Source organism: Anoplophora glabripennis, unplaced genomic scaffold (assembly GCF_000390285.2).
Source record: "Anoplophora glabripennis isolate ALB-LARVAE unplaced genomic scaffold, Agla_2.0 scaffold620, whole genome shotgun sequence".
NCBI lineage: Eukaryota > Metazoa > Arthropoda > Insecta > Coleoptera > Cerambycidae > Anoplophora > Anoplophora glabripennis.
Window position 1 is genome coordinate 61,235 of NW_019416776.1, and position 11,243 is coordinate 72,477.

Genomic DNA, 11,243 nt, shown 5'->3' on the forward strand with positions numbered 1-11,243 from the left:
TTAAGTAAAAAATAAAANGCGGTCTCCGGCATATCCGTAGGTACAAGATTATGACTTCTATGAATATACGGGGTGTTCTGAAATCCTGAAGCTCGCTCGAAGGGTGGAATACGACAAACCAGTGATGTATTTGGGATTGCAGTCAACAGTGCTAAGGGCTAGTACATATAATAAGAACACTGTTGTCAAGCTTTCGGAAATGTTTATTTCCTTTCTCAAGACATACTTATAACCATATAAAATAAACAGTTCCGAAAGCTTGACAGCAACATAGAGTGTTTTTATTATATTAGCACTTAGCACTGTTGACTAGTGCAATCCCAAATACACCATTGGTTTTTTTCTTACTATATAGTCTAGTCAGTCAAGACTAGTTATCTCTCTTATCTATGGTCAAGACTACCCTTCGTGCTATGTATGTATGTATACTCAGGTTGTTTTATCAACTTACAATGGCCTAGATTATAGAACAATTCGTAAGTTGTGTATGTGTTATGTGTTTGTTAATTCAAAAGTGCATTGTTTAACACTACCAAAATGTGATATCGCCATCCATATATTAAATATCCAAGGAGTCGTCAATTGACGTTTGACAATTTCGATTTATCATAATCCGATTTTGACATTTATATGTAGGTGGCATACTCGTTTTATATGGATACACACCCCCGTTTTATTGGAATTTCTAAATAAATTGTTTAGGAAATGAGTGCAAAAATTGAAAAGGACAAGACAAAACAATTGCAAGACAAGTGTCAGTCAGTGTTAAATAATTTATTGCGAGATGAAGATAATAAATATTGTGTAGATTGCGATTCTAAAGGTATGCAGAATAAAATCGATGATAGGTATCTAAAAATTTTAACTTTTATCAAGATTATTAATCCATATCGTTAAATAAATTTTATATCAATATCAGAGGGCATTTGAGTCGTACTTCTTCACATTGATTCTCCTATAACCATTTAAATCTGAATCTAATTATTATTGTGTTATATTTTTATTTTTTTATAGATATAACTATAGTACCTACAATATTGGTCTCACTAGTTATTACTAACCAATTAATTTATTAATAGAACTTGTATTATTTATGGTCAGTTGTGGTATCAAGTTAAATGACTTTTTACCTTTTTTTCCATTGATCGTTTTGATAAAATTTTGTAAAAAAGAATGTTCAAAATTATCTTTAGTTTAATTAATTTAAAGGTGTATTTCGATTGAGATGTAATCACTTACAATAATAAGGGTAACTAAAAGTCAGAGAAGCTTTGCTTCTGATATTTTATTTTGAAATTTCAATAAGTAAAATTATAGGTCCGAGATGGGCATCTTGGAATATCGGTGTTTTCCTCTGCATTCGTTGCGCTGGAATACATAGGAATTTGGGTGTACATATTTCAAAGGTTAAGTCTGTGAATTTGGACACATGGACACCAGAGCAAGTGGTTTCCTTACAACAAATGGGAAATTCCAGGTAAATATTTGCAGCGGATTATACAATTTTAAAATTATAAAGGTTCACTGTGCCCTTGAGTATTTGAACAGAAGCTTTGCATAACATTGTAACAAATTTTTTTTATTGTGCTTAACGGTAACATTTATATAAAACAAATTCTAAAAGTTAAGTGCTCTATTATATGCATGTAAATAAGAAAGCAGTAAAATACATAAAAAACACTTTCTACATTTATTTAGTTACATGTTTTAATACATAATTTTATGCGAGTTTCCAGTCTCCTTTTCTATTTTCAGGGCACGAGCCGTGTACGAAGCAAATTTACCAGATAATTTTAGACGGCCTCAAAGTGACTCTAGTTTGGAATCTTTTATAAGGGCAAAATATGAGCACAAGAAATACATTGCCCGCGAATGGGTGCCACCATCCCTACCAAAAGTGAATTGGGAGAAGGAAATCGATGAGGAAATTGAAAAACAGAAGAAGAAGAAGAAGACTGTAATCGAGAAGAAAAGTTTGGGGAACATCGAGGTCCCCCAACTTCCTAAACCTACTAATCCAAGTCCGAAACCCGGCAGGACTGTCATTAGTGAAGTAGCGGCAGATAATAAGGAGAAAAAGGATGATGATCTGTTGGGTAAATATACGGTTTTTTATATAAAGTTTATTACTGTGAAAAGTTATTCGTGGAAACATTTATAGTGAATTTATTTTTTGTTTAATACCAAAAAACAATAAGAGGTAGTAATGTGTAATAAAAATAGTCTTGCTTATATCTTATATGTAATATAGCTAGACAACCAGATAGATTTAGGAATTAAAATACATACTAGATGGCGACACTTGTACAAAATCTATGAACAAGTGTGACAGGGTTCTTATGGAATAGTCACCATTTGGGGCCTGTTTTTTGAAGGTACTTTTCAACTTTCTACTTATTATTCACTTTTTGGGCTATTTTCTGTTTTAAGATTTTTGTGGTTTGAAAAGTGAGAGTTAAAAGTTCAAAAGTGAATAGTTTATTAACTACTCTGCACTTTCTCCTTTTCAGTTTCCAATTAGTACCGAAAAGTGAAAAGTGATGAGTAATTTAGTTTCTTAACGAATCCACAATACTTTTCAAAATGGCATTTGGAAAAGTAAATATGACATTTTAAAAGTAAAAGTAATTTTCTAATCAGCTTTGGTGTCATTTGAAGTAACTTATATACAGGGTGTCCCAGAATAACGTGTACAACGGAAGACCACAGATTCGTGGACTCAAAATGGGCAGATTTAGGCCAATTCACCCATATCAGAAATCGCTTCGTTTGGCCGCTAGATGGCCTCAAAGTTCGTGAATTATTTTTTAATTTTGTAATTAACTCGAATACATATTATTCGATTTTGATTATTTTTGGGGTGTGGAGTTTTGATTTCACTCTACACATTTCGGTGTTATACAGAGTGTTTTTTAAAACTTACAACTCCTACAAAATTGATGTAGGGCGATAATATCTGTTCATAACTTTTTCCTATTTCGGGCAATGATTTTTTATTTAATTACCTTGCCGCCCATATTACAATACTTAACAAAGTGCTAGTAGTCACTGATTTTGTAAGTTGACTGTAAGTTCAGTTTGATCTTTAAGTCCAATTCTATCAATTCTTAATTATTGTTTACTATGATAAAATATACCATATGTTACTTCATTTTTCGATAAGTTGATGTTATTAAGTTTAGTACAACTTATTATAAAAACTGTCCAAAATGACCACCGCTGTTTCTACAACAGAGGTTAATTCGGCGAAGAAAGTTGAAGGACATCGTTTGCTGTTCTTAAGGGCTATTTTTTAAAACATTTATGGCATTTTGAATATGCCTCCACAACTCTTCTTCAGTGTTAGACGTGGAAGCATACACTGTTGTTTTCAAAGTGCCCCGAAGATAATAGTCACAAGGTGTTAAGTCTGGTGAACGCACAGGCCATTTAACAGGAAAATGTATATGTAAAACTAACTTTTTTAAACACAGGTGCTTGTTGGGCCCTTGACACGACTTTTACAAGTATGGGGTTCATTTATCTCGATCTAATGACATTGAAGTCTATAGACTGTCATTTTTAGGTTGAATCATTGACCGACAGTTATTATACATCTGTACAGATTACTTCGAGAATCCGAGAATCGACGGTCACTTAGGCCCATAGTCGATATCACACACTTCCCCGCCTCTACATCTCTGAAACTATCCATAGGATCACTTTGGGCCCGTATGTCGAGAACTATAACATATCACAATTCCAGCCAAATCTAGCGGGACCCAGTTTCCATTCATTTTGTGCGGGGTCCTTTGGCCAAGTGTAGTGTAGATGAAACCAAAAGTAATTACATCCTGTACATGCCTATTTCAGACAGAATCATTCATACCTTCAAAATGTATTCTCTGCAGAATTCTTCCTTTTATAAGTTGCCCATGAATTTCTTCTTTAGTCTACTTATGATTCATTAAACCAAAAGTGTTTCAGCAAATTACTTTGAATTCAAGATGGCTACTACCGGTTAAAATACGTAATGAAAAAACCATTTAAATAATTGATCCTTTGCAAATCGACAATATTCTTTGCAAACTATTGCAATTACAAAGTTGAAAAGTAAACAGGATAATGACGTAAGGTACTATTTTCAGAAAAACAGAAACTTAAGAAACTGGAAGACCTCCAACTTTTCACTTTAAGATCTTTGAATTTTCCAAAATTAATGTTAAAAAAAAACAGTTTATATTTCTCACAATTTCACTTTTTATAATTTTTTTAATACTATCACATTTCGCAAGAAATAAAAATATACCAAGAGGAAAATCCGGCTTTCAATGACACCCTTTATATAAAAAACTAAATGTTGCAATTATTTTATACATAAATATGATACATCAAATCATAATTTTAAATAATTTCATCCATTTTCAGTCATTGTGTTATTTCGATGGTTTTAGGTTTGCATAATGGAGACGATAGTTTCAGCAACTTCATTTCCGCCTCCTCGACCGCGGAACAAAACACCAAGCCAGAATCCTCTGTGAAAAGTGAAGAAGACAGCTTCTTCAATCAGATAGTCCCCACAGAAAAGGAAAAAGTCAAACTGGATAAGGACAGTATCTTGGCGTTATACGGTAGCGCCCCCACGAACAACTGCAATCAGTTTTCCAACGTACCAACCTCATTTCAGCCCCAGAATTACCCTTGCCCCCAAATGAATTTTCAGTCGTACCCGGCGTTCCCGCACCAACAAAATTTAATCACTCAGAACAGCATGCCGCCAATGAACGCACAGTGGCCCTCCCACGCGGGCCAGTGGAATCCGCACTTTGTTTCCAACCAGAACCAGTTCAGCAGCCAAACTCAGCTGATGAACGTCGCTCCCGCAAATCAGTTGTTACAGTTACAGGCGAACCCCCAAGGAGTGAATTTTAATCAGACCCCCAACCCTTTTCTAGGTAATCACAATTTACCGCAGCAGTTTTCTAATTTAAGTTTGAATAATCAGGGGGCGAGCGCCACCTACCCGGGCTATTAACTTGGGGGGGCAGTAAACTTATTTAATTTTATAATGCATAGAATTCTCTTATGTAATAAAAGTGTCAGTTTGTGGTATCATTGTTCTGTTCTTACGTGCGGCAGAGACTTGGACGGAGGTGGAGAACGTCGTTTTAAGAAAAAGGGGCTAACTTGGGTTCCGAATGCTTAGTAAGAGATAAGCGAGTTCTAAAAATGTCTTATTAAGAGACCCAAATTAAACTTGACGCGAGACTTTAACTTGTCGTTTTTGATATGACATGGCCTTCGTCATTGTCGGTGGTACTTTTTGGGTGGGAGTGTAGGGTACAGGCCAAACAGACAAAACTGATATGTGCTCTTTTTTTATATTCGCTTAGTGATACAAAAGTGGCCCTTACTTGGTTTTTTTTCATATTTAAATGTAATGAGAATTACACTACAATTTCTTTTGTCATATTTCCACCATAAAAATTAGTGTTGACGAATTCTTGAAAAAAAATATATATATATATTTATATAGACTTTTGCAATGCTGACAAAATCCTTTGGTTAGTTATTTCCTCGAATTCGTCGATTGTCGTTTTTTTGTTGTCGAAGATTTTCGTTTGTTCTGGTCATTAAGGGGCGACCCCAACAGGGTTCGTCTTCAAGTAACATTCGGTCACTTCCAAACTGGGCAAACCACTTGAAAAACCTTGTGTGCCTTAGAACTTTCCTTCGAAGCATTAAAAGCATTTCCTCCACTGTTTTCGTCAATAGGAAACATAATTTGACATTCACGCGTTGCTCCTTCAAGTCCATCATTGAAGAATCACCAAGACACGGTGTTCCTCAAGCATGCAAAAGTGGTCCGAAAATGGATCCAAAATCAGCTAACGCAGAAAGTTTCTATATTTTTCGTAGTTGAAAAAAATGGCAAATTGGAAATCCTAAGCGATTGGTTTCGCAAGTTATGGACGCTTTTGTATTTATGCTATACACATTCATGAAGAGCAAAGTAGAGCATTTGAGCACACACGTACAATCGGTTTATTAACTTCAAGTCAAACAAATTGAGCATGTATTTATTAGTTATTGTTTATATACATATTTTTTTCGGAAATCAATAATTGATGCTTTAATCTGACAAAAAATTTTTTCGTTTTTACCAAATATCTCAAAAAAAGATTATGAAATGAAAAATTGAGTGAAATCATCTTTACAATCATGATTTTCAGAACAAGCTTACTGAAACCACTTTTAGCGTGACCCAGGATCAACGGTGAGGACGTAGTGGTTAACTGATCCCTTTTTTTGTTTTTCTGTATTTTTTTAATTTTTTGTTTTTTTTTCTATTTTTTTTTTAATTTTTTTTGTTTATTTTTGTTTTTTTCTAGTACTTTTTTACAAACTTGAGCTAATTATAGAGGTTTTAATAATTTTCTTTTCAATAACAATGAAATAAGTAGTACAATTTTTTTTTAAATACTTCAAAATACGAATTTACAGTTACAGATGTAGCGATGAAAATTCAACCACAGCTTTTAGTAGATTTGGTAAATAAGTATCACAATGTTTACTTTATAACGTTCCCAAAACTTCAAGAAGTCACGTGAATTTTCAGTGTTTCTGAAAGTTGTTCAATACTTTCCAAAGCTTTCTTCAATTCCTCAATATAATCATTAAGTGAAGATCCTACTTTGCCAGAGGTGAAACAACAATTCACGACCTTATCCATATATGGACAAGGTTGTGAATTGTTGTTCAAGTAGCTCAAGTTTGTAAAAAAATACTGGAAAAAAACAAAAATAAACAAAAAAAATTAAACAATACAGAAAAAAAAAACAAAAAAAAATTAAAAAAAATAGAAAAAAACAAAAAAGGGATCAGTTAACCACTGCGTCCTCGCCGTTGATCCTGGGTCATGCTAAAAGTGGTTTCAGTAAGCTTGTTCTGAAAATCATGATTCTAAAGATGATTTCAGTCAATTTTTTATTTCATAATCTTCGAGATATTTGGTAAAAACGAAAAAAAATTTTGTCAGATTAAAGCATCAATCGATTTCCGAAAAAAAAAAATAATATCAACAATAACTAATAAATACATGCTCAATTTGTTTGACTTGGAGTTAAAAAACGGATTGTATATGTGTGCTCAAATGCTCTTCATGAATGTGTATAGCATAAATACAAAAGCGTCCATAACTTGTGAAACCAATCGCTTAGGATTTCCAATTTGCCATTTTTTTTATCTACGAACAATATAGACTTTCTGCGTTAGCTGGTTTTAGATCCATTTTCGGACCACTTTTGTATGCTTGAGGAACACTGTGAAGAGCATTGGAGGAGGTTGAGAAAATAATCACTGTCCACTACGATGGTTTTCCACACACTGCGTGTGTCGCATGAACATACTTAGCGGGAGAAGGCAACGCTCTTGCCTACAGAAAGTAATTCTTGTTTTTTTTATGAGTACCGCTTCGTATTAATTTTGTTATGATGTTGATTCATTTAAAGTGTGGCGGTTTTTCCAGTCCTTAGTCTCGCCTAGGAATCTTTGACCTGCCGTTGTTGTTCTCAGGCTAGGCTCTGTGAGGGCAAACATGCTAAGACAACCCCTGGGCTTACCTAGACATTGAACACAGTTGTTAGTTCCACAGCCTTTAAGGACAGAACCACTACCCAGATAATGCGGTCTTATTTTTTATAACGATGGAGACAAATAGAAATCGACTGAATTTCAAAAATCAATTAAGTTACCCCAAATTTATTTGTAATACCAAACTAAATGGGAAAAGAGCCTGTACCCCACAAACTTGAGCAAAATAAGCCACTTTGTGCAGTTCCGGAGAAACAGAAGATAAGGCTTTTTATATATGAAAAAACATTTCTGTACCATTTAGAATAGGTACATTTTCGAGGTATACCTTCCCTATCTTTTTACTAAGCATTTTGTAACTCGTGCTCACAAAAATTCTTTTACTAAAAATTGTCTCTTATATTTTTGTTTAAAATTGGCACATTAATTTGGAATCGCCTACATTCATACAGAAAACCGTTTCATTCACTTCAGTCATTCAAGAAATTGGAGGTGCTGTCTACATCGAAATATTTAGTGCAATATAAAAGAGGAAGGGTTTTATTAAAGTTATCACAACTTTGACGTTTTAGACCTATTTTCGAGTTTTTTATCACATATCTACTTATGATCGTCGGTCTCGTTTTTAAAATATTTTTTAAACTTGGCAAATGTACGATTCAGTAATCAGATGTTACGCAATCTATAAAATGTATAAAATATGCTGTTTTAAATTTCTTTTTAAATAGCTTTAAAAATAAAGAAAATTTTAAACAATTGCCATCTAAATTTCACACAAATATCCACCCACTACGCCATCTGACTACTTTCTTAAGTCCTTAAAATCCAAGTGTATACCAACCCGGAACACATATTCCCTACCTGCAACTCCTTGTGGTATTTTCAAGAAAAAAGCTATGCCTCATTTCATTCGAAAAACTGACCATTTACGATTTATCATTATTTTGCATTTGTACTTTACCAAAAACTGCAAAATGGAAACCAACTCTAGACCTTCGTTTCTGAAAAAAAAGGACCTTTTTTTTTCTAGAAATACAATTGTCAGTTAGTGGTAATAAGGGGTGTCCTGAAAAAAATCCTATTCACGATTACGCTGTACTTAAAATATATTAATTCTTTTTGCGTAACGAGTAGTTCTAGAGTAATTTTAGGTTTAATGATGTGCTTGGTAACGTTAATAAATCGGGAATAGTTAGTTTTTCAAATAATATGAAATATCTTTTTTTCCATAAAAATAGTGGTAGAATTTTCAAAATATCATCCAATTTTTGGCGTTTCCACTAAAACCACCCACTGGAAGTTTCATAAATCTACATGGAATGCTTTCAGAAATATTAGAAAAGGTGATTTTTTTTTAAATTTCAACACCCTGTATCTCGAAAACTATCGATTATATGACCTTTTCGGTTTAAAATCACTCATAAATTTTTTTTGTATTTATACAAAAATAATATTTTAATTGACCAAAATTAAAAATAATACACGTTTCAAGAAGTATGGAGATTTATTGACTAAGGTCTAATAGCTTTAATTTATTTTGATTGAATTTAAATTTCTGCATTGAAATAGTCATTAAAAAAAAAAAATGTTTTTGACTTTTTTTTTTTTCATTTTGAACTTGAGCTCCTTAGATATTTTTAATTAGAGTACAACTTTATCAATATTAAGGTACATCCCATATGAAAGTTTTTAATAATTTGACCACAGATATATTTGATAATTTTGTATGGTATTTATAAAAAATTTAGTTAAAAATTTCTAATCTATCTGGAAACTTTTTGATCGAAATTTAGTATACCCGTTGTTAAAATCACTAATTACACCAATAAACTGTTTTTTTTTACGGGTCTTTGTAAATTATAAATTAAATTTAATACTTCAATATATTTTTTAACATCTTTACATTTCTAGGTCACTTTAAAATATTAATTAATAAAAGTTAATCGAGTGTTCTGCAAATGTTTCTGCAACTATTGGAACAGTTTAGGGTTTTTTTAACGAAATGCTTCATTGCAAACATACAAGATTAGAGTTGTAATACGGAACCGAAACTGTTATAGTATAGTAGGCTGTGTTCAGCGAATGGTCGGACTAGTTAAACAACGCTGAACAGGCTTGTATATTAAAACCTGCCCAATATTCCCAATCAGCTGATTGAGGTGACCAGCGAAATATTTGTCTGCTGAACGACCATTCGTTGAACACAGCCGTAACCCAAATTAATAATACTTTCTAGTAAAGGAAGGAATTTGTAACAGTAAGTACAGGAGTACATTACATGGTGAGAAAGTAATGTCTTAATTTTATAGGGCAAGACAAACATTTGATATGAATATTTAATTCAGGTATGAATATTTGGCAATATAAACGCGTAAATAATACAAATTAAGAGAATAAACATTTTGGATTTACTTAACAAACATTAATTAATGGTTAGTTACTATTATTTTATATGTAATTTTATTTACTTGTAAATGTGCAATATAAATAACCACAACTATGACTCTGATGAATCGCCTGCGTCCACTTCCGACAATGAAGGATCGTCTATACCATGAAGAGGACACTCAGTCGGACATCTGCCATTACTCTAAAAACATTTTTTGAATTAGTAGATATATGAATGTTCATACTATTTCACAAATTGGTTCCATTATTTGCAACATTTTTGTTGCATAAACTGTACCTTTTCTAGCAGGAATATCGGTCTATTTTCATTTATTAGATTCATGAAAAATGTGTTAATAACTTATTTGCTCGGATATAGTTAGAAAGCATGCACAGATTCTCTTAAGATCTAACATTAGTTTTGAACAAACGTTTCAAGTATGTTCATTTTGAAAATACTTTTTCACAAGAATTGTGGAAAGTTGTGTTATATAAACTGCCAGTAGTCGTATTACACAAGGCTGTAGATCAACTATGTCGAGACTAAAGCCTGTTTAAATCATTTGCATACAAACGTCTACTAAACAACTTTTATTTCATAACTTAACTTACATGGTAAAGTCTGTGGCTATGGTGTATAGTATTACTTCGTCTTATCTTTTGTAAAAGATCATATTGAGCCTCTAATCTACTGACGCACTGTTCACAAATACTTTTTGGAAGATTATCATATTTCTCTACCTACAAAATATTATGAATTTAAAACAAAAATCCACGTTCTTTGATTAACAAATTACTTACAGATATTGGCAACAATTTAATTTTTTCTAGTAACCTCAACTTTCTAGCCCTATCGGTATAAAGATGAATAACAATTTTCTTCTGTTCTGAACACAATCTACAAATAAAACCAGTTACAACAGCTTTCCCAGTACTCCCCATCTAATTTTTTATTTTTTTTTAGAATAAAACCACGGTTTTTTTCTCGTTTAACAAATAAGCAAAAGAAATATTTTTTTTGATGTGTATTTGTTTACCAACGGTTGGCAAATTAGTTCTCTTGTAAAGTCCCTAGATATGGGCATAGCCCAGAGATATATCGGATATATCTCTGCCATAGCCTTAGATTAGGAAATAATTCTAAGGGCATGGCATAGCAGTGACCATGGAGACTCAGTGACACTGACCACTAGTGAAATATATACACTATGGCTATGAACAAGGAGTGAAGAATCTTATAGACTGCGCCTACAAATTCAGATCCTGTTTCATGACCTAAAATT

The 11,243-nt window shown here is 32.7% G+C and overlaps 2 protein-coding genes across 2 annotated transcripts; one reads left to right on the forward strand and one right to left on the reverse strand.

Moving 5' to 3' along the window:
* The first annotated feature begins 630 nt into the window (after window positions 1–630).
* LOC108911387 (stromal membrane-associated protein 1) lies at window positions 631–8,134 on the forward strand. Its single transcript, XM_018716315.1, has 4 exons — window positions 631–823; window positions 1,318–1,477; window positions 1,756–2,096; window positions 4,434–8,134. The coding sequence occupies exons 1-4, from the start codon at window positions 706–708 to the stop codon at window positions 5,012–5,014; spliced, it is 1,200 nt and encodes a 399-aa protein (XP_018571831.1). The 5' UTR covers window positions 631–705; the 3' UTR covers window positions 5,015–8,134.
* Window positions 8,135–9,890: 1,756 nt separating this feature from the next.
* Window positions 9,891–11,013, reverse strand: LOC108911381. The gene is made up of 3 exons (XM_018716306.1): window positions 10,762–11,013; window positions 10,573–10,701; window positions 9,891–10,162 (listed from the first exon to the last, which is right to left on the reverse strand). Exons 1-3 carry the CDS (start codon window positions 10,900–10,902, stop codon window positions 10,070–10,072), a joined length of 363 nt encoding a protein of 120 aa, XP_018571822.1. The 5' UTR covers window positions 10,903–11,013; the 3' UTR covers window positions 9,891–10,069.
* Between the last annotated feature and the right edge of the window lie 230 nt (window positions 11,014–11,243).

Bases quoted from the DNA above. Each gene is read 5' to 3' on its own strand.
- LOC108911387 (XM_018716315.1), top strand. From the start codon at position 706: ATGAGTGCAAAAATTGAAAAGGACAAGACAAAACAATTGCAAGACAAG. The intron at 824-1,317 runs GTATGCAGAATA...GTAAAATTATAG, and splicing joins TGTAGATTGCGATTCTAAAG to GTCCGAGATGGGCATCTTGG. The intron at 1,478-1,755 runs GTAAATATTTGC...TTCTATTTTCAG, and splicing joins CAACAAATGGGAAATTCCAG to GGCACGAGCCGTGTACGAAG.
- LOC108911381 (XM_018716306.1), bottom strand. From the start codon at position 10,902: ATGGGGAGTACTGGGAAAGCTGTTGTAACTGGTTTTATTTGTAGATTG. The intron at 10,702-10,761 runs GTAAGTAATTTG...AATATTTTGTAG, and splicing joins TTAAATTGTTGCCAATATCT to GTAGAGAAATATGATAATCT. The intron at 10,163-10,572 runs GTAAGTTAAGTT...AAATGTTTTTAG, and splicing joins ATAGCCACAGACTTTACCAT to AGTAATGGCAGATGTCCGAC.